Genomic DNA, 24,278 nt, shown 5'->3' with positions numbered 1-24,278 from the left:
ATAGAGATGCAGGATTGAAATGGTGGCTAGCAAACAAAGACAGTCTCTAGCGGGAATTGTGATAATGGCTTGTCTTGAAAAGAAAATGGAACAAAACAAAGACGATGTGTGTGGAGCAGGTGGTTGGTTATTTTTGTCACACTTATTGCGTAATCAGGTTCTGTGCTCCAATTGGTTTTTGATTTGATGGTCGTCATAGGAGAAGTCACACTGCAGGACTGTGCTGCGTCAGGACTGACACTGGCAGAATTTCATCAGAGGTCAAATTTGATCGCAATGGTAATTAATAGGCTATTGGCGAACATGTCAAACTAGCGATCAAAGACTACAGATTCTCCATTGTCTGTTCTCCATCCTCCATCATTGATTCTCCAATCTCCATGGTCAATTTTCCATGTAGGGATGTCAATTTACACAAATTTCCATGATCGATCGTCATTTAAATGAATGATCGATTAATTGTTAGTTAGCCTTAATACATATAGCCAACAGCATGACAAGTCTGCAATGCTGCTCAAAACGTTATGTCACCAAATGAATGCTAAGGGTTTATAGTCTAAATAAAGGGATAGTAGGATTGTAAAATGAGTCGATGTGATTGATCCTAAAATTAAAATACTTATTTAATAATCAAATAACGACTAATACAACTGTCACCAATGCCACCTCGGATGCCTGCTAGTCAGAATGTGTAACTCCTGTTGTACTCCACGGCAACTAAACCCAATGAATTCACAACGATTTATTAAAATAGTGTTCTCATTATAATATAATGTAACAAGACAGTCCCAATCATAGTTATTATAAGTCGTGCATTGCTGTTTGAGCTGTGCTCTCTGAATCTGAAGCGGTAAATAAACACCAGTAAACTGAACCACTTTGCTAGCAGGTTATTTAACTCAACGAAAACACATCCTATATTTTTTTATTAATCAGATATAAAAAAACAACAACACAATATTACAACTTTCCTTTGCACAAAACAACAATGCTGCGAACGCACAAGCAAACTTGTAGTCATGAAGGTGTAACTCTAGCCTTTTAAAATGATCCCAAACATAGGCTAACTCCGGCGAGCTCGCTTTCTTTTTCCAAATGTCTGCTTTACGTGTTTCGCGGTTGACCTTAATCAACGATCAATGCGTTTTATCGGTTAAATTATTATCAGCAATTAATTGATCATCGAATAATCGTTAGCACCATATTCCTACCACTCACCAACCTTTAAAAAAAAAACCTGCTGATGAATTCTTCTTCCGTTTCTTATAGTCCCGTGACAATAATATACATTTTAATAAAAAGTAGGCTACTGTCAATGTTTTTAGAGTATATTTTCGGCCTTTTACATCAGTATCAAACTGCTAGACCTTTAAGATCTGCTCAGTTTCCTTTTAGTTGTCCTCAAACGACTGAAATCCAAAGGAGATTGTGCCTTCGCTGTTGCAGCTCCGTGCCTCTGAATCAGCCTCCCGCTCCACATTAGACCTAGACACTTCTGAGTGCTTTACTTCTCATTTGAAGACTTATCTCTACTCTGTTGCTAATAACTGTCATTTGACTTATTGTGGTGTATTGCACATGTGTTATATTGATTGTTTAAATGTGTCTGTATGTTAATTTGAGTAAGGCTGATGAATAGAAATAATTTATAACATAATAAATGTCTTTACTGTCACTTTTACACAATGTAGTGCACTTAATGAAAGGTTTTTGGTAGTTTTTTTTTTGGCCAAAAAAATCTTTCTGACCCCAAATGTCAGTTTATTTGCCAAGTTTGTTACTTGTGTACACACACACACACACACACACACACACACAAACACTTACCGGTAGCATTTCAGGATCTTCAGGATCATATCTTTTTTTTTATAACAAATGCTACTACTTTAATTCAAATGCATTTTATATATGATGTTCTGGGGGAGCTTAGTAAAGTCTACCCCCCATCTCTATGCTAGTTTACGAATCAGTAGTGACAGAATGCTCACCTCAGCACTCAGCAGTCATCACATTTTTGCAAGGGTTTACCTACCGTTTTGTGATTCGATGGAGCGCTTGCTTGTCGTTTCTGCGCATGCGCGTCGGGAATTGTAGCGACTTCCTGCCAAATAGTTGTCCCTAACAACACACGGCGCCCCACCGAGGGAATTTCAGTTCAAGGAAACATAAAGTTTCCTCGAAAGTAGCACTTGGTGAAATGGTAAGAGTTTCTTTCCCATTTGTGTGTCATGCACTGTGAATTTGAGTGCTTTAATGAGCGGTTTAGTGTGAAATGGTAAGGTCAGTGAGCCGCGAGCTAAATAACACACGTTGGCTAACTGCTCAAACTGTGCTAAACGCTAACGTTACATGAACACAACGACCACTGGAAAACAGTTTATCGTATGTGCGCCAGCAGTGATAACGTTATGCGTGTTTCCAACATTTGCCACATTTAATGTGTGTGGTATGTGGACATCTCCGGTGAAATAGCCACAGTTTTGGAGAGAAACACTGGCTGTGTCTCAAATCCTTTTGATCTTCCTACCTAGGCAGCACTTTTCGGGGACATGGGAGCAAAGCGTTATTTTTGTAGCGATATACTACTAGAGTAAGATGTGAGATCCTCACCTTCACTGATCAGCCATCCTTGAGTCCGTAGTGTTTAGTGTTTGTTGAGGATGTCTTTAAACTTAAGTAATGATGCCTGCCATTGTGATCCTCCTGCTATTGTGTTTTGTTTGATAGGTTTTTGCTCTACTGTGTACTGTCAGCACATTGTTATGCCTACGGATCCACCAGCTCCTGCAGTCTAATGATTTTAGCTGAGCTGATCTATATATTTATGTCTGACATAGGTGTTTTTCAAACTAAAACTATACAAGTAAAATAGGCCTACATAAAAACAAGATTCAAAAATACTAATTGCTTTTTGTCATAATTTCTAAATGCAGGTGAAGTTACAACATTGCATTTTTTATTTTAGGTCAGTAAGAATTTAAGTATTACTTTTGTAATAAGAAAAGGAAAATAACCTGTAAAACCATTTATAATGTTGAAAAAATAAATGGAAATTATCCTAAAATAAATGCATCTCAGATTTCAGAAAAATATTAAGCAGCACAACTGTTTTCATCATTGACAATCAAAATAAATATTTTTTTTATGCAGCAAATCAGCATATTGCAATGATTTCTGAAGGATCATGTGACACTGAAGACTGGAGTAGGCCTATGTCTGCTGAAAATTTAGGAATATCCTAACTAATTACAGGAATATATTAGGCTACTTTAGAAGACATTTTAAATTGTAATATTTTTTTTAAAGATGTTTTTCAGATTTTTGATCCAATAAATTACACGGGACACAAAAATGTTACTGATACCAAAAGGTATTGTAATTACTTTCTATTTTAATTAAGTAATATTATGCCTTTGAAATAGAGTGGTGCAGGTATAACATCATATTGTTGGCCAGAACGCATTTAGCACTTCAGGTTCCATCGTCCCGAAGTCAATGGGTTTCTTTGAATGGGGGTTTGGTTAAATGGCTAAAAGGTAAACTCAGTCCGCTTTTACAGCATCGTTATGGTTATAATTGTGTTCTAACAAACTATTCTAACTCAAACGTTCTGGGAAAATGTTTTTTGATAAAAACTGAAAGCGTTGTCAGAAGCTTAGTGATGGTGACGACGTTGAATTTGTGGGACCATGTAACCTAGTTCGTTTATAGCATACCTTTAGCTTTAAACTTCTGGCGACTGCATTTAGGCTTCAAAATTAATAAAAACTGTGTTCATCTGTGATAATTATCTTGATGGACAAAACGCCCAAGTATCATAAACTTTTGTTGATCACAGAGCTTGTTTTTAATGATAATCCAAAAGCGTATGTGAAAATCCTTTTTCTTTTTTTTGTCGAGGGGTCCAGATTAGGGCTGGACAATATGGCCAAAATTTATATCACGATGTGTACATGTGTTTCTTAATTTCGGTAGATAACAATGGGCTATAATTCCGATATCAATATGAACAATATAAAAGGATCAGAAAAACAGAACACAACGGATGTCTGACTCTGTACCTACAAACTTCTGAAAAATGTAGGAAAAAATAAAGGAATGTTCACCTTTCATTTGTATTTAGCCTTCATACAAACAAGAAATGTAAAATCATCGTCAAAGCAACAAGACTTTCAACTTATTAATATTAATATCTTTAACTTTAAACTATAAAATAGGCTGATTATATTATTCTTATAGATTGATTATAGATTCAGCTCGGATAAAGAATATGAAAAGTGCTCAGTTGCAGAAAAAAAGTGATCAACAAAAAACACATGTTGCTGGGGCAGTGACATAAGTTTATATGCACAACTTTTGTTTCAACTGGATTGAATTCATTCTGATTGATGAATCTGAACGTGTTTACATAAACGTTAAACATGATCGGGTTAATGCATAGATAGACAGTATATAAGATAGACACAGCGACCCCATAGGTTTCAACGGAGAAAAGTGAAGCCCATTAGAAGCACTCACTTCCTGATGGCTGAGCGTACTGCGCAGGCTCAAACTGAGCTTAGATGTGACGTGAGAAACCTATCTGACAGTTGTAGGCCTTCTAGAAGCTGTGCCGAGAGAAATCTGAATCATTCCCTTCCGAATCTCGCAGAGACGGAGAGCGTGACTATTAGCTGTCCATGAGCTAGCAGCAGGATCAAATTTATCACTCTCTATGGGCTTCTCACTTTACTTTATCGGACTTTATGCCTCCACGTCCCTCCGATTGCTTGCGAGCTTCTCCGCCTGTCTATACAGTAATTTCTCGACTGTGTGACAGAGGGTCAAGTGGTTATGACGCAATCTTTAGCCTATTTTTACCAAAACTGCTTCTACGGGGCCATAACGTAAGATACAAGGTAATGGAGCCTTTTATAAATTGTCGTGTTTCTTTAGAAATAAATAATGGACAAATGGATTCTTTAAACACCTCAGATTTAAAGTTATTTGCTGTCAAAGTGACGCCAAAATGAATGGGAGTCAATGGAATGCTAACAGCAGGTGATGTTCTGCTACAATGGCGGCGCCCGGGGAAGCTTCAGTTTCCGGCTGATGGATTATCCCCCTGGGTTATAATGTGTGTGTTTTTGTCACAAGCTTCAAATCGGAATAGATTTTTTAAACATGCGCACACTGCACAAATAGAGTTCCCCGCTGTTTGCGCATAATCATTCTCCTACCTTGGTTCTTTATTTGTTTTAAACAGCAGACTTAATATTTATCCATTTCTGGTCATAATCTGGAGACAATGAACATCCGTTGTACCTAGGGCTGTCGCGGTGAAGGAATTTCCCTTGCGGTAATTTTGAGTGGCTCAATAGCGCGATATGTAGTATTATCGCCATTTATTTATTTTGAGTTATTCGTTGCTATATAAATAAATGTTACGATGTGGTCAGCATGCACAAAAACGAGGCCATTTGCAGTAACCAATGAAACCGAAACTAAAACAGCATCTCTGCGCATTGAAAGGCTGTCACTCAGTGCACAGTTACATTACGGCAATGGATTGTCTTTGAGTCATTAAACCGCTGGTTTAAACGGACCAATAAACTGACGCCATACCCTTAAACATTAAAAGGGTGATGCAACAAATATTTTGCTTTCCTTGGACAGTGGACACAGCAACCTTTTCACGAATATGACTTGACCTCAAAGACAGACGGAGGTAATCGCACACACTCAGTCGATCTCTCTTATTCACTGTCTGTTAAGTGCAAATCGCAGAAGCCTCTGTACACACTGTCTTGGTATCATTATTAACTTATTTAACATTCAATGCACATGCACGAAGTTCAAAACAAGAAGGGTATAGCCTTGTGAAAAAGAAAACTCGAATATCGCGGTTGCTGCGGTTACTTGCATTTAGGGCTGCATAACGATTAATCGCAACTAATCGTTTGCAGAATAAAAGTTTTTGTTTACATCATATATGTGTGTGTACTGTGTAAAATAATTATGTATTTATAAATACACACACATGCATGTATATATAAAAAAAATATGTACATGTTTATATACATTTTTATATTTAAATATAATTTATATTATATGTAATTATTAATAATATAGAAATATATTTTTTTCTTAAAATTATACATGCATCTTTGTGTATTTATATATACATAATTATTATACACAGTACACACACATATATGATGTAAACAAATATGTAATCGTTATGCAGCCCTACTTGCATTCTTCTGCGGTTGGCTTGTCAGTAGCGCGGTACTACAATATTGCGGTTATCGCGACAGCCCTAGTTGTACCGTGCAGCTTAAATTTATCATGCAGTAAAAAATGCCCCTCCCCGCACCCAAAACCAGTCGTCTATGAATGAGAATCTGAAAGAACAAGGACTGGTGGGATGTTGTCCTGCTCCACTTCACAGACGCTGAGTGAAAAGAGAATTTTAGAATGACGGGAAATTTAATTCGGATCGATTAAGGTGTTACATGAAGGCTTTTCAGTCAGATTGAGCCGTCGGTTGCATGTAAGGTAAACATTGTATAATGAAATATAGGACATGTGTTTAAAAATCATATCACCGCTATTGAGAAAAATTATACCGCAATATATATTGATTTTGAATTATTGTCCAGCCCTAGGCAGGAATACAAAGTGACATATACCTGCCTGCACCTGTCTACTATGCTTTTAATAATTGAACTTGTTAAATTAATTCGTTATTTACCGAATTAATTGTAGATAGTGAACTATTTAAATTAAGTGGACTCCTACATCTGCATTTATGCATACATAAGTAAATGTTTATGTGAACATTGACTTTGCTTGGAGATGTATTAAAAACTAGGAGCCTGAAGCTGAAGTTTGATGCTTTTGTATGTAGAGAACTTACTAAGTTCTGTTCACCCAAAATAAAAAATTCACAACGAAGATATTTTTAATGAAATCTGCGAGCTTTTTGTCCCTCTATTGACAGCCTATGCAATACCACTTTCAAGGCCCAGAATAGTAGTAAAAATACATAATTAAACCTTAATTTTATTTAAAAAGAATTTGCTACTTTATTCACTTAACAACTAGGGCTGGGTATTGATTCAGATGATTCGTTTCGCAAGCTCTCGATTCGAATTGGTTTTCGATTCGATTTTCAATTCTAAATTCGATTTTCGATTCGACTCAATAAATAGATTTAATACAAATCCTATATGTTTTAAAAAAGAACAGTGAACATAAGTTTACAAGTGGTTAATTAATAAAAAGAAATAAAGAGCTACAAACCTATTAAATAGCTATATAACCTATATATTTTTGGTACACTTGGGTACATTAAAACAGAACCCAAATCTATATTTCAAATGCATACAATGATTAGACAGGATTTTGATACTAGATGAAAAATGTATGCTGAAATTTGGACAAGTCAGAACAGTCGCAAGCCTTGATCGAACAGGATCAGGTTATTTTATGTTTAAGATTTAAAAAAAAATATCTCACAGCATTAGCTGTAACGTGGAGGCTGCAAGCCTATGAACAGTGTAGGAAAACTAATACTGGCTTTTGGGTGATAGATAAATAAATATGAATTTTTTTTTTGAATCAACCACATTTCAAAAAACAATTAATCGTAACAACGTCTGCTGCTCATGATGTGCATGTCATGGTGCTCGTGATGTGAACGCGTCAACAATATTCATTGTATTCAATGATGCGTATATAGAACATTTTTAATTTGACTAAATAATACAAGTATAATAGAGAAAAATGTTGGTAAAAATAAGTGTTTTCATACTTTTCACGAAATTAACACAAGGAATAATTATATTTACAAGCTTTCCCTTTATTTGCATTAATATAGCAACAATAATTAAAACATTTAATCATGAAAAATTAATCAATTAATTTAAACCAATTCCCCCTTATGCCATTCCAAACATATAATGATTTTTTTTTTTTTTTTTTTGTCTGTTTGTTTTTTGTCCATACTGGGACAGTCACTGGTCCAATGTTGTTTTGGACATTGACTTTCATTGTATGAGCAACAACAGAATATTTAGGTCATAAGCAGGTTTGGAGTGACATGGGGGTGAGAAAATTATGACAGAAATTAAATTTTTGGGTACACTAAAAGACCCCTTTTCAGTTAGTAAACATGGTGATGTTTTTTTGTGGGTGGAGCTTAGGTGGAGGCAGATCGATTACTCTGGTCGCTTCACTAACGCTAGTTAGCAAGTTTTGTTAGCTTGTTCTTTAACAATAACTGGAGAAAATGCGATTTTATCTTAATGTGTAAGGTCACTCACTGTCCAGGACCGCGATTGTTATTTGCAAAAGTTAATTTTAACGGACGAAACCAGATTGGCCGACCTGTACACACGCTCAATCAATGGATGGACGATCTGACAGGCTAACCTCCGGTTGAGTGGCCTGACTTCTACTACACCTACCTGTAAGAGAAACCAAGCATAAAGAGAAACTGAGGGCTTATAAATCTTTAGATGTCTATATGTAACTATTTGCTGAATGGTCACGGACATGACTTGTGTGGTACGATCCGAAGCTCTGCCTAGTCGGCACCAAGGCCAGAAGACGAGCATGTTTAGTGTGACATTACAGTGCAATTTTATTGATATGAATATTTCCTAGAAATAAAAATTCCAGATACAGCAAAAACATTTTTTTTTTTTTTTTTTTACTTTATGTATTTGATTATTCTTTCTTACCAGGTTCTTCAAAAATTCTAGTCATAATCAATCACAACAATGTATACAATCATAGATGATTCACAATCACAAATAATCAAAAATAGTTTAGAAAACATGCGATAAAATTTCAAATTGGAGGCTGTACACAGTCGATTCTTGCACCCAACAACACAACAAGATGACATTTTAAGCTCCTTATGTAGCTGAATCTGCTGGTTTGTATTGGCTGCCTCCAGTTTTCCCTTTGTTTTGCCTCTGTGACGCTGTGACGTAATTGTGATGTCGGCTCAAAAAGGGTATATAGATGGTCTGTGTAACTTGACCAAATTTCTAAATTTATTTCAAAAACTGTTTTAGATTTTTGGTTCACTTGTTTTTTCCATTTCCACTTCATGTTCCTGGGACAATGGGCTGCACGTTGCAAACGCATCGCTCAGGGCTTCACGTGTTTTACTGAACATCGTAGTCCCATATTTACATGAATGACGCTTTGGCAAGCGTCTGCTAAATAGACTCAAGTGTAAGTGAGTGTCTGACCTGCTTTCTCCCTTTCTTGCTTCTTATACCAATTATATAAATGCAGTTTAAAGAAGGCATGAGGTGAATAAAATTAGGTTAGATCTTATCCTCGCCCACCCTTTGGATGTGACAGCTTGCGCAGAAACACCTAATACCTGTTTGATATAATCAGGAAAGAATACAAGCTTCCTAGTTTTCACCAAATGTAGGTTAGTAAACATGTAAGGAGAGGCGGACATCTAATCCAGGCATGTGCGCTGAAGAGTGGGAGGGTACGGGGGAAACATCTGGTGCTTTTGTGGGGCACCTCACGTGCCAGTGCCGAGCTCACCTGCCACGAGGGTGAGAGTGGGATTAGGCCCCGCAAGCCCCACTTTTTCCCCTGACTTCCCCATGATACTCAGCACCGTGACCGGGCACACAGACAAATGACAAGGATCAACCCCAGTGAGGTGGAGAGCATATATAAAGATCCCTCACAGTGTTGGCGTATGTCTTTCACGCAGGGCCTTGGCCAAAGCAGAAGCAGCAGCAACTGCAGAGACTGACGGCGCGGATTTACTTAGGCGGACGGTGAAGACGTCATCTTTCACAGCCATGAATGAGTCGCAAGAGGTGTCTGAGCTACCTGTGAGTACACTGCACTGATTTCTTTCATAATGTCCATATGACTGAATTTGTTCAAAATGCAAATTTCATCATTCATTTGGAAAATAATTTTTTTCCAGCATTAAAGTTTTAGTTAAAAAATACATGTATCGGTAAATATAGCTGTTTATTAATGTTATCTTTTTTCACTTAATCACACCAGTACAGGAATGAAGAAGGATTCATGCGTAGCTGACAAATAGAATGAATTTTTTCTTGTTCGGCATCAATACATTTATTTTAGGCGCATTTTAATCGCCTTTTAGCTTTTGTATTTCATTCAAAAATAGCCCTGCAGTCTGACAAATGGGAAATTGATGAGGACTTTTCTTGAGTGAACTGCTAAAAAAAAGACTTGCCTAGTTGATTGGAAAATTTCTGTTTAACGTTAATGGAATCAGTCGTTGTGCACAACCCTAATTAGTAGTTTTAGATTATGTAAAGCATGTCACACTACCGGATGCTTCTGTCACTGCATGAAATGCTTCACATTATTATGTCAAATGCCATCAGCCACTGTAAATAAACACGCTGAGAGACGTAATATATAAATGTATGCTTTTTTTTCTCTGTTGTTTTGATTGAATAGACAAAGAAAGCTCGGCATGATCCAGAAGTGAATCAGGAGGGTGATTCACAGTAAGTACATATGCATTTTTATTACAGTGTATGGTTCATTACATATTTTCATATGCATTTTCATTATAGGGTGTGGTGTATTTCATATTTTTATGTGTAGCCTGCATATAGGCTATAGCATACTAGTTAAAGGGATAGTTAACCCAAAAATGAAAATTTGCTGTTAATTTACAGCAACTAAGGCCATCCAAGATGTAGGGGACTTTTTTTTTCTTCAGTAGAACAGTAAATCATTTTTTTTAGCTAAAACCGTGGTCCTGCCCAATCTTTAAAGGGATACTTCACCGATTAGCATTAAGCTTTGTATCAGTAGAAACCCAGTAGTATTTTCAAATGACCGTGCTTCCCTAGAGATTTCGAGATATTTCTGTATTGTGTGTCTGGAAAAAAACTGAACATTATTAACAACATAATTTTTTAAGGATTAGACTGCTAGGATGTGAACATGCTATTCTAAACAGTACAGATACAAGGAACTGGATATAAGATCATAATCTTGCTCTAATACTGTTGTGCCCTTGAGCAATTAAGGGGAAAGAGAAAGAACAAAGAGTGTCTTGTCAGTAAAGCTTCCTTTTGGATAATTGCCCATCTTCAGTCAAAATTCATTAACTTTAACAAAATGTCAGACATGTCAGAAAATATTTAGTATCAGAACAGCTAGCTACTCTTTTAACCACTCATGCGAAATCTGGAAGCTGACAATTTTCCGGCCAGAGGCTCATTTCATGTTTCATTGTTGTGTTATTATACATTAAGAGAACAACAGGGCAAATTTCAAAAGACGTTCTTTTGCAGCGTGGTTGCTAATGACAGCAGTGACTCTCCAAACCGGGACGAATCAACGGCACAGTCAGAAGTCAATTCATATCCACCATCATCTGTTGCTCACTTGCACTTAAGTAAGTAGGTTTCTGCTTTAATTGTCATCATCTGAAATACTTTGTTTATTTTAGGGTGGTAAAAGGTGCATATGTGTGTATTGGATAGGGCAATTATATCAAATATATTTTGTTGATTGTTTATAGGGCTGTCTTGATAACCGCAATATTGTAATACCGCAATACTGACAAGCCAATAGCAGAGGAATGCAAGCAACCGCCGCAACCGTGATGTTCATGTTTTTTCATAATGCTATACCCTTCTTGTTTTACACTTCATGCGTGTGTATTGAATGTTAAATAAGTTAACATCTTATCAACAACTGTTTAGATTTGGTTTCATTGGTTACTGGTTATGTCCTCATTTGTTGCAATAGTTGCGTATTAGTTTCACATACGCCTAGTTTACTTTTCTTTTGTTCTACCTCTGTTTATATAGCCCTGTGTTTCAGTTGTTTTAGGTCGGTTCTTGTTTATGCATTGTGTGGTTTGCGTTATTCTCCTGTCTGTTCATTCAGAGTGTTGGGATTTTTAATAAAGCCGGTTTTGTTTTTGAATCTCAGTCTTTGTGTTTGCTGACCACATCGTAGCACTTATTTATATAGCAAAAAAATTAAAAATAATCTTTAAATATGACGATAATAATCGCGTATCACGATATTGTGCCACTCAAAATCCACGCAAGGGGAATTCCTTCACCGCGACAGCCCTAACCATTTACCATATATATAGAATATTGCAATGATTTTAACATTATTAAAACATATATTTTTTATTTGTTAATTAAGTATGAGAGCGATAGTTCCGAGATCACATTTCTGATTTACACAACAGGAGCAAAATTTTAGCTGATTATTAATTTTAATTCATACTGTCCATATGATTGAATTGGTCCAAAACACTAATTTCTTTGCACGATCATTTGAAAATCTATTTTTACAAGCTTTAAAGTTTTTAGTAAAGTATATGTAAATATTGGTGTTTATTACTATGTATTGTTAGATTGGTTCATATAAATTCTAATATTAATCATAAAACAGTGTAAAACATTTTTTTTTAAATTAAAACAGTTACCATTTTTACTGTTTTGCTTATGCTACACATTTTAAATATATTTTGTTGTTAATTTCTTTATTGAATTGATGGTTCATCTGATTGAAAGACTGTAGTGCCCCTACATTTTGTGTAAAAATATGTGTAAATATAATCCACCCCCTTAATGTCTCCAGCAGTGCCTGGGGGTCCAGAACAGTCAAATCAAGAGACAATATCAAGATCCCAGGGCTGTGTCACAGAAAATGCATATACTCACAATGGTAAGGCCCATTTACTATATCAGGACAAGAGATGCTGTCTTGCTCAGTCAGACATTGATTTAAAGCGTAAAACCATTGTTTCAAAACTCCCCGTTTTTAACAGCAGTGACTTGCAAAGACCTCACCACAGCCACTGAATATACCTCACAGATCTACCAAGGAAGCAAGTAAGTACTGAAAGTTATCTTAAAACGGGTTAGTATTTTTTTTAATAAAATCAGTCATCTGTTTAATAAAACCTGAACTGAATAGTCTAGCATGTCATTTGGAATCAATATGGGATCATAATCGACCCTCTTTGCTTGCTTAAGAAATGTACTTATTGTGCATGTACATAATTCATCAATAAAGTGATATATGAAGAGTGATACAGTATATAAGGAATAAATAGTCTTGGACTTGATGCTGGTAAGCCAATGCACAGGACAATGGTGACACCAGAATAAAAATATTCATGATTCTGAAATACAGAATTATTCTAGACGAATATGCTTGCACTCTGTTACTGACTAGATATATTTAAAATAATTTAGGACACTTTTTACTGGTAACATAAGACATTTGGCACTATCAGGACACACAAATATTTCCCCATTGCATTATTATACATTATATTCAACATTATATATAGTAGTTTAATGTAGTACTGACACTAAAACTCAAATGACATTTTTAAGCTCCTTAGTAAAAAAAAAAATTATTACACAGTAATTTTTATTTTGGGTGAAGTATGCACAATACAGATTTTCACTTCCAAAGACACATTTACATTTTTGTATTGCGGTGTATTGTTACATTTTAATGAACGTTTTTAAGTGCATTTGTTTTTCTTTGAAATAACATGCACAGATGAATTGTTCATTAGACCAGGAACATTATTAAGAAAGTAAATGGTGTCAGAAAATTTGAATGCATGTTGACTAAGTTCATACCACATATTGAACGGACTGCGCCTTCATTTGTTTAAGTCAAATTAAATTAAATTAAATCGTCTACCCAGACTAAAGTCTATAGCAGCCTCTCTAAGTACAGTGGTGTTTTTGAATGTTCAGCTATTAACTCTCCTCCATTATTCTTCAGCACGGCTGTCACTGCATATGCCGGCCAAGTGGCTTTCCCCTCCCTGGGCCAGTCGACCGTATACAGCGGCTTTCCTCAGTCCGGCCAGACGTACGGACTGCCACCATTTGGTCTGTGCTTCACCCAGTTGCTGTCTGTGCTTTAATTCATCTGAACACTCATTCCACTTAAACTCTCACCCTGCATTCACACTACGCTGGCAGTCAGATCAGTTCACGTCTACATTACATCCAGTTCTTAACCTCCCTCTAATCACCACTTTCGTCTCTGCATCCCTTTTCTCCTCCACTCTTTGCCCTCTCTTGCGCCATCTATCCATGCACGGCCTCAGGCTCCATGTGGCCGGGCTTAAAGACCGATTCGCAGCTGCCCGAGGCGCCCTCTGTTGGCCAGACGGGGTTTCTCAGCTTCAGCTCAGCCTATACTTCAACCCAACCCAACCAGATCCACTACTCCTACCCCAGCCAAGGCAAGCCTGCTACTGCTCTGTGTGTGTGTCTCTACACGCTCTCTGCGCCTCACAGCCTTATCATTACAGGACCGCTGAGGACAAAGATCCGTCCAGTTCCATCCGCCAAAACCTTTTCATTAATACTCATACAGCATTCCATTCAGAAATATTTATCATGATCGCCAATCATTTTTAGTATTGAGCTGTTCACTGCATGTGTTTTTGCCATCCTTTATAATGATTATTCTTCCCCATTCAGGTTCCTGTTTCACTACATCCAGTGTGTACACGAATATCCCCCCAGGAACTGCCGTGACCACAGCCACTGGCACACATCAGGTGAGTGTGGAGGAAGGAACTCAATACTGGAAAGGACAGAGTAACTCATTTGTGGATGATGTTATTGCTGCTTGGATTAGATGAACGTTTTATTTGACTAAGTTGAAGTCATATTTTGTTATACAGGTTGTCTCACTTGAACTACAATTTCCATAAGTCTGTAGATGCAATGCTTTGCTCATTTAGTTAGCTGAGGTATGTGGAGATGTCATGACTAAGACATTATACAGTGTAGAACAAATGTAAAAATGCTAAAACATCATGTTCTTGATCATGATATCTTACAATATAAATTTTTTAATGAAGTGATTAAAAAAATAGATAGAATTTTTTTAATTATTTTTCTGAGAATAGATGATCAGATTTCAAACAGTTAATTATCATTTCAACCAGTACATTTTGACAGACTTATTAGACTTCAGAAAAGAAATCGGTTGTTTTACATATGGAAATGAAAGCTTGAAACAATCAGTTTGCTTTGGTTGAACAAACAATGAACACGATTTTAATTTATATGAATGCTGTATATTGTTTCTTAAGAGTGGTCGTATTTCTGATGTCCCCTTTTTATTTTTTTTTAGGAGTTTTCAAATTACAACTCTCTTGGCCAGAGTCAGTTCTCCCAGTACTACGTTCCTCCTCCCAGTTACCTGTCCGCTGGGCTGCCCAACAATGATAGAGATGGAGCCGGTGTAGTGGCACCTGGATATCCAGCCATTAAGACAGAAGGCAGTGCCTCTGCAAACCTGCCCAACACAACAGGTGTGTTATCTTCTCTCTGTATTTTTCAGTAAACCTTTTCAATTATTTAAAACTTTCTATATACGAGTACTAGACTTTTAAAAAATATATAATTTATGATGGTGTCAGTATTTCTTTTTTATTAAGAAAATATTTTTATTCAACATGGACACATTAAATTGATCATAAATTCCAGTAAATAAACATATAATGTTACAAAAGCTTTCTAATTTAAATAAATTTTGATCTTTCTCATCATCATAATCATCATCAAAGAGTCTTATAATAAAGATTTTCCACAAAAATATTAAGTAGCTGTAAACTGATAATAATGACTATTTAAAAAAAGTTTGAAGAATTCATTCATATAATAATTTGAATGTAAAAAATAATAATAATTTCAATAATCATTTTTAAGTTTTAATAGTAAATGCAAGCAAAACTGTTGCTCTGTACAGTCCTGGTCTAGATCATGTTGTCATTGAGAATCCTCCTCATTCTTCTCTGGCTCTCACTGCAGTTCATATTTTTGCTCATTCCTCCAGATGCATCCCCTGGTGTGACGCTCCCAACTGGTGTGGCTCTGCCTGCTGGGATGGCCCTTCCCACAGGAGCACAAGACCAGGACGAGCCCAACCGCAAAAACCCTCCTAGCAAAGCTAAAGGCAAAGCCAAGAAACCAGATGGTTCCCAGTCCACAGACAATGACCTTGAGGTAATGCAGCAGCTTGCATAGTTTTAGAGACATATTCTAACCTCTGCCCATGTGGAAACTAAATAGAAACCCCTTGCAACAGCACTGAAAAATTCACTTTTACTTGCATTGCATTCGGACACAGTAAAGGCATAGTTCACCCAAAAATGAAAATTCTGTCATTTACTCATTCTCAAGTTGTTCCAAACCTGTATGAATTTTTCTTCTTCTGCTGAATACTAAAGAAGATATTTTGAAGAATATGGGTGTTACGACCTCTTGTGGTCTAGGGTTAAAAGAAGTAACGTTGAGATTATGATCAAATTTGGAGTGATGGTGGTGGCAAGAGACAACACTAAACGAAGTAATGCAAAAGAAAAAGTAATTTATTATACATAAGTAAAAATAACTACAAAAAAACATATTTACAGATCAAAGAAATATCAGATAAATAAGTAAACCCAAGAGAAACAGGGATGCAATTAGTGACGCCAGAGAAAAGAAAAGAACGGAACAAAACTCAGTCTAACTTGTAATTTAACCTCTAGCCAATCAATTGATGGGCCCCATTGACTAGCATAGAATGGGGGAAAAACACTATGGAAGTCAATGGGGTCCATCACTTATTTGGTTACTGCCATTCTTCAAAATATATTCTTTTTTGTTCAGCAGAAGAAAGAAATTCATACAGGTTTGGAACAACATGAGGGTGAGTAAATGATGACAGAATTTTTATTTTTGGGTGACCATCCCTTTAAATTGAGCTTGCTAAACAGAGGGTCAGCTTTACAATTTATTTATATTTGCTAAATGTACAAAATAACGTGATTAATCATGAGGTGAACATAATGGATTGGGCAACAGCCAAGTGCAGCAAACATGAGAAACAACTCTTTTTCTTTTCTCAGCGTATCTTCTTGTGGGATCTGGATGAAACCATTATCATTTTCCACTCTCTTCTTACTGGTTCATTTGCACAGAAGTTTGGCAAGGTACAGCAAATAGCTTTTTTTGTAATCTCAAAAGTATTGCACTTGATCTTTTGTTATTTTCTCTTTTCACATTCTGGTTGTTTTCTGGAATGGTTTTATTTATTCAGGACCCAGCTACAGTTCTCAATCTGGGTCTTCAGATGGAGGAGTTGATCTTTGAGCTTGCAGACACGCATCTCTTTTTCAATGATCTGGAGGTAAGTGTAGCGGAACACAAGGGTCAGTTTGCTGTCTGTTAGGTTCATGAAAATAACATTTACCTCTGCTGTCAATACAGGAATGTGATCAAGTCCATGTTGATGACGTTGCCTCAGATGACAATGGGCAGGATTTAAGGTAATACAACTTGAGCTTTCCAACAACTTCTTACACCAGCAAATTGCTTTTCAATTGTGTTTTGCTTCTATCCTCAAAACACACATATTGCTGTTATATTTATGACAAAGGCTACGTGTGAAAGCTCTTTTTTGTAATAGCTTTTTTGATCAGTCTATATTGTATCTAATATTGATCATTCTGGCTTAGCAACTACAACTTCTCTAGCGATGGCTTTAGTGGGCCCAGTGCGGGCGGTGGTCCGGCTTCCACCGCAGCGGTACAGGGAGGAGTAGAGTGGATGCGTAAGCTGGCTTTCAGATATCGCCGTCTCAAAGAGATCTACAACGGATTCCAAGGGAATGTGGGAGGTGAGAGTGTGTCTCGTATCTCTATTTTAAACCCCGCTGCACATTCACACAGGCAGGGTCCCCGCAAGTATTAAAACGTCTTAAATTAGGTTTTATCATTATCTTAAATATCTCTAAATGATATAAGAAAAGTCTTAATTATCATTTCAAGAGATCTTAAACCTAAATCTAGTCGGCACTATCAACTTTTAGGACTAAGGAGTAAACTAATCTAATTTTGATTTCTTATATTCTGTTTTTTTTTTTTTTTTTTCGACATGTGATGATATATTATACAAAGTCCAGTAGTATCTTTAAAATTACTACATATTATATATATTATAATATAATTTGTTTTAATGTCAACATTCGTGTTTTTTAGGTCTGCTGAGCCCAATGAAGAGAGACCTACTGCTAAGACTTCGTTCAGAGATTGAGACTGTTACAGATGCCTGGCGGAGCACTGCCCTCAAATCTCTCTTGCTCGTACAGTCAAGGTGCAACTCACTAAACCTGCATCTAGGGCTGGGCATAAAAATGTGATTTTTGAAATGTGAAATGATTTTTCAATTACCGTATTGTTCAGAATATATATTTTTTCTTTTCTTAGAAATGCATCTGAAAAAATGGGGTCGTCTTATATTCAGGGTCTAGACATTTAAAATAATAAACCCGCCGCAACAATAGGGGAAGTCAGGCTGGGGAACCAGCAACTAAGGAGAGGTTATGATGCAAACTTTAAAGGGGTGGTTGATTATGATTTCACTTTTCTAACTTAACTTTAGTTAGTATGTAATGTTGCTGTTTGAGCGTAAACAACATCTGTAAAGTTCCAACGCTCAAAGTTCAAAGCAAAGGAAGATATTTGCTTTTAAAGAAATAGTTTAAGGACTGCAACAAACGTCTGGTAGGGACTACACATTCCTCCCGGGTTAGTGACATCACCAACCCTAAAATTTACATAAACCCCGCCCCCATAACCAGATTTATTGATTATCATGACAGAATATGCTAATCAATGACTAGAAGATCGTTAACACCGCATCAGCTGCATAAATTCTTCAACTAACCATTCAGAAATTTCCCGTTGCTTTCTACATGTTGTCACTTCTTTTTCTAGAGTCTCTCCATCATTGTCTGACTCCGGTTTGAACATAAAAGGCTAAAAGTTTTGAAATTTTCAGTGCTTGTTTGTGTGAGGTAAAAGGACATAAGCTGTTGAAGCTCTGTGCCGGGAGCAGCAGCTTTATTGCATTTAAAGGGACACTTAAACAGTGCATTTTTGCTAAACCTCAAAAAGTGACAATTTTAACATGCTAAATAAAAATATCTGTGGGGTATTTTGAGCTAAACCGTCACATACACACTCTGGGGATGTTAAAGACTTTTTACATCTTGTGAAAAGGGTATTAGAGCTCATGGTGATCAATGCAGTGGAGTCATCAAACAACTCTCATTAAGCAGCCAAGAAATATACGGTGTGTCAGAGAAAAGCTTACCGTGGTCATAAAAGCGGCTCATTTCTTATTTCGGCTACATACTGACACACTTGCCTGTCAATTTCTTCAGAGCGGCCGTTTTGATGCGGAGCGAGTTTTACCCATCGCTTTCCCTCTGACTTCACTTCAGGGAGAAACTGCTGTCTTTTCAGCACTAATTTTCAGTCTTTTTTTTATTTCTTTCTTTTATGGTTGATTCTATATCGATTCTCAAAAGCCATGACATTTATCTTTTTCCATATTTATTTCTGCAAACATTGAACATAAGATCTGCCTGACGTGAATAAATTCTCAATTTTTTGTATTTACCTTGCGAGATTTTACAACGTAAAGCCTGTCATTTATTTAGTGCTTAACATGGCTGATGCAGGTGTGCCTTTCAGCGTTAAAGATGCTCGGGACAGATGACAGGACTGTCGACTCTCTTGATTCGGTATTCACGTTTTGTCTGAAAGCTGTGTCTCAAAAAGCGCTGTTAATATTGAATTGAGTTCTTTCATGCCGCCTTGCACTTGAACGAACAAATACTCACAAAATGATTATCTTGGCAAGTATCCTAGTAAACCTACCGTAGTCGGTTATGTCTTGTGTGAACGTAAACAGTAGAGCAAGAAAACGCGTGTACAGTATCAGTATATTGGATCCGTGCATTAGTCTTAGTGACTGCAGTCTAATATTCCAGCTACTGTACTGTCTGTTTTAAATGTTGATCAAACAAGAAAACACTCACTGCTCTTGACTTTTAAAACATTTGTAACTTTAATAAAGATTAATCTATATTTAATTTATACAGTAAAGACTATGCAGTGGTTTTTAACATTTGATTACTTTATTCAATTTCTGTAGGCCTACCTGAGTATTAAGTATTTTAGTACTTGTATTAAATCTATATTCATTGAATCAAATCGAAAACCACATCAATATTCGAAGACGAATAGATTTGAATTGATTGAACTGGAATCAAATTGAATCAGGACATCTGTACCTATTACCCATCCCTACTGCATCTGTCTCTGTTCTCAGAGCATGCATGATTTACAGGAAATCATCAGATCCGTCTCTAGGCATTAAACACTGTGTGTGAAGTGTTAGAGCAACATGCCAAACAGGTTTCTCAGTGCGGCTCCATCTGCTTAAATGTAGTGTACACGCTAACATTGGCTAATTGTTTGTTCACAGGGGCAGATGTATGAATATTCTGGTCACCACCACTCAGCTAGTTCCTGCTTTAGCTAAGGTGCTTCTCTATGGCCTGGGTGACGTCTTTCCCATCGAGAACATCTACAGTGCTACTAAAATAGGTAACGGTTTTGGTTTACTAAAATTTTTAATTCAGACCCTCATGTCATTCCAAAGCCAGATGGTCCAAGACTTTGATTAAAAAGATTAAAAAATTGTTCAAACTGAATCCTTTTAGCTCCTTTTAGATTGTAATCTAAATCACAACCGTATAGACCTTCAGCTTTCAAAACTTTGAAAATAAACATTTCCACATATTTCAATTTGACTAAAAAAATCTGTGGAAAACATGGTTTGCGGCAATAATACATCACCATAGACCATAAGATGTTGTATGTTTTATGTAGACTTGGAATGAAGGCTTAGCTCATTTTGGAGCTTTCATCCACTTACATCATTATATAGAATAGTCACAAATTAATATTCTTTGAAAATTCACCTTTTGTTTCAGGGTATGAAAAGTCATATGGTTTTGAACTACTACGAGGGTTAATAAATGATGCCACTGTTCATTTCAAACATCCTTTCCTTTTAAAATCATTGGTATCAAACTGAAACTGAGCACAAGGGTGAATTTACACACAGTATATGAACCTTTGTTAGAGTAACGCTGAATGACTCGTCTGTTAACAGGAAAAGAGAGTTGCTTTGAACGCATCATCGCTCGCTTTGGGAAGAAAGTGACCTATGTTGTTATAGGGGACGGCCGTGATGAAGAGTTTGCTGCAAAGCAGGTACAATACCAGCATTTGGACATATTACATAATCCTGTCAACGTGATCACAGCACAATATAATACCTCATATTATGCAATTGCCAGAGATTCCTAATGATACTGCTATTCAGGTGTTTCCAAACTGTGTTTTTCTTTCAAACTCTATCTAAATTATTTACTTGAAGTATACCCTGAGGTACACTACCGTTCAAATGTTTGGAGTCAGTAATATGTTTTTGAAAAGTCCATTCTGTTCACTAAAGCAGCATTTATTTGATTACAAAAATTCAGTAATAACAGTTGTATTGTGAAATATTATTACAATTTAAAATCACTTTTTTCCTCCCAGTTCAATAGGCCTGACACAAAGTTTCACAAGTGTTGCTTTATAGTATTGATTTTACATTTAATACATTTTATTGGGCAATTCTCTTAAATGTATTCTTCGTATTTGTAATCTAACAAGTTTGCACTGTCACTGTTTAGCACAACATGCCATTTTGGCGAATCTCTTCTCATGGAGACCTGATTTCCCTTCACCAAGCTCTGGAACTGGACTTCTTATAGATTGAGTTGGAGCTAAAAGGATCTCTCTCCGTTTGCACCCATCAGCAATCCCATCCACCCATCCTTATCCATCGCATCAGTGGAGCAGCTGAAGTAGAGTCTGGAATATTAGCATTCATAGACAAGAACTCAAGAAGATCTGTGACACGGTACGATCTCAAAAGCCCTCCACTCCCTCAATGGCAGCTATCCTCCCCTAGGCTGAACCTTGCACTGGGACAACACCACCATACGTGCGGAAAAGAGGAAAACACTGTCTCGCATTCTCACTGCATCTTTCTCTTGGAAAAAGGATGTAGCTTCAACATCTTCAACGTAACTGGATTCACCAAAGGAAAAACCCATGACCAAAAGTCTGCACTGACAGAAACTTAGGAGTGAACTTAGTTTCTTTTCTTTTTCTTTTTTTTCAAACTTTTTAAAGGGCTGAAATTAAGTTGGAGTCATTTTGATTTGCGCTCATTCGAAAGGTCAGGATATTGGTTCTTATGAGATGGCAGGTTACATGCTTTAGACGCCTCCAAGAAATTATGCATTTATTTCAGTTCTTAAAGTGGATCACAGATGTGGCCTGTTTAATATCTGTCTTCAGATGGTACCTACAGGGTTTAGCATAGATCACATTTCATTTTTACTGTATCTATATGAATTTTCCTCAGTTCCAGGGGTCTGCATGCATTTTTACCCTTCATACACACTTAATTTCTGCTTTAAATTGGGCAATGTTTCAAATTAGAGAGTGACTAAGTGAAACCATATTTCTTTCAGTACATTTTGTTCCTTTTTCTTGAAAGAATGAATCACACAAAAATGAGAATTGTCATATTTTGCGTTACTTTTGTTCCAAACCTGTTTGTTTGATTGACTTTCTTTCGTGAAGCTCAAAAGGAGAATGTTTACGCTGCTCTTTTCCATACAATGAAATTTGAATGGGAATGGGACTTTTGAACTTCAACAATAACCATAAAATAACTAAAAGAAGTCTAATACATCTACCATGTTATATGATTGAAGTCATATGATGAGCAACCTGCCTAAATCTTTATTTTATTTTATGAATGACTTAAGTTATACACAAACAGCTTTCCCCTTTGCTGTAGCTCTCAAGTCTATTTCAGTTATGAGACTGAATCAACTGCTTAACTTGGTGTGATTCTTGCCCTGCTGTATTTGTATGAACACAAATTAAATTGAGATTTCAGAGCTATGATAGAGGGGAGGATTTCCAATGAATGGCTTACTAAATTTGAGGCTGTTTTGATGACTTTTGGATTGCAGTAGCATAATCCCTACTTACTTTCATTATATGGAAAAGAACAGCTTAATACCTCCTGTTTTGAGATCCACAGAAGAGTTATATTGGTTTAAATGGACACGAAGGCAAGTAAATGATGATCAATTTTGGGTGCGCTATTTCTTTAAAATCCATATTGAGGGAAACTTAAGCTCCTGGAATCAAACGTCCCATTAGAAATATATCTGTTAAATGTCTATAATGCAATTACGAGCAACATGAACTAACTGCATTCTTGTCCCCTGAGGCAAGTCGTGTAGCTGAGTGGGATTTTGTAATATTACCTCTTGCATAAAGCCAAAATTAGCCATGGATTTGAAGCTACGGGGCCCCAACCTGTGACCTTTTTCTTTCGTTCATGTGTTTGGGAGAAAACCGGTGTGATAGTGTGCAATACATTTCTGATCAGTGATAAATGATTGTTTCAATTATGGTTGAAGGTGGTTTTACGAGCAGCTTGGGTCTAATATTCCCGGCCGCTGTGAGATTGTGACTGAACATTACTGAGCCTGAAGAAAAAGCATTTTTACTCAAGCAGCTTTGACAATTAAGAATGTGTACTCTTCATTTGTTTGCGTAGATGTGTGTGTCTGTGTGTTTCCTTTCCTGTACATATTTATATTGTGCCTTTTAAATATAATCACCATTCAGTAAATGTATTATCTTAAAGGGAATTACTGAGATATGACAAACATATGCAATATGACAAACATATGTTTGTATTGTTTGTTTTGGTGAAGTGTTAACTTTGACTCAAAGGCCTATGCCGTTATTCGTCATTTTCTTTAAATTTGGTACTTTTGATGTGCGCTGACTTCATCTCTGCATAAATAATTTCCCTCCATAACCCAGCCAACCAGATGCTGTTATTCGTTCACTTTAATCTAAAAAAAAATGCTCTTCTGGTGCTTTTTTCTTCTATGTCCTACTTTGTTTCCTGCATTTTTCAGGAAAACAAAAACAAAACAATGATCTAGTCCCTGTATACTGTCTGTTATCTACACCTAATTGAAGATACGTGACTGTATCACGAGATTTAGGGATTTGTTACTTATGCATAGACAATCAAGGGATGTAGTAGCTCTATTAGTTAGAGAACAAGTACTCAATCTAGCCCTGGAATTACGCTTGTGCTCTTTGGTTAGTTGGAGAACCTCTGGCATATTCAAACTGAAACTGGTTGAAGAAGCAAATATCTGTACCTACGCTGTTTCTGGTTTTGTGTAAGTGAAGTTCATTAAATACTTTGTGGCTGGCCTACCTGCTTGGCTTGTTTATCTCTGACTCATAA

At 36.5% G+C, this 24,278-nt stretch overlaps 1 protein-coding gene across 5 annotated transcripts; it reads left to right on the top strand.

The window, feature by feature from the left end:
* Positions 1–1,999: 1,999 nt before the first annotated feature.
* eya3 (EYA transcriptional coactivator and phosphatase 3) lies at positions 2,000–24,263 on the top strand. Of its 5 annotated transcripts, none has more exons than XM_079592050.1 (19): positions 2,000–2,200; positions 9,734–9,857; positions 10,465–10,514; positions 11,313–11,416; positions 12,625–12,711; positions 12,815–12,878; positions 13,792–13,901; positions 14,123–14,260; positions 14,502–14,581; positions 15,163–15,343; positions 15,868–16,037; positions 16,925–17,008; positions 17,116–17,205; positions 17,286–17,344; positions 17,534–17,694; positions 18,056–18,170; positions 20,352–20,473; positions 21,045–21,145; positions 21,613–24,263. In XM_079592050.1, exons 2-19 carry the CDS (start codon positions 9,825–9,827, stop codon positions 21,691–21,693), a joined length of 1,830 nt encoding a protein of 609 aa, XP_079448176.1. In that variant the 5' UTR covers positions 2,000–2,200; positions 9,734–9,824; the 3' UTR covers positions 21,694–24,263. The 5 variants fall into 5 exon arrangements, with proteins under 5 accessions (XP_079448176.1, XP_079448180.1, XP_079448177.1 ...); XM_079592051.1 differs by having other exon boundaries at positions 2,075–2,200; positions 12,628–12,711; XM_079592053.1 differs by having other exon boundaries at positions 2,083–2,200; positions 12,628–12,711; positions 12,818–12,878.
* Positions 24,264–24,278: the final 15 nt, after the last annotated feature.

Source organism: Phoxinus phoxinus (assembly GCF_949152265.1).
Source record: "Phoxinus phoxinus genome assembly, chromosome: 19".
In the NCBI taxonomy this organism is placed as follows: domain Eukaryota; kingdom Metazoa; phylum Chordata; class Actinopteri; order Cypriniformes; family Leuciscidae; genus Phoxinus; species Phoxinus phoxinus.
Note: the sequence above shows the minus strand (reverse complement) of the source record. Positions and strands in the feature narration are given on the sequence as shown.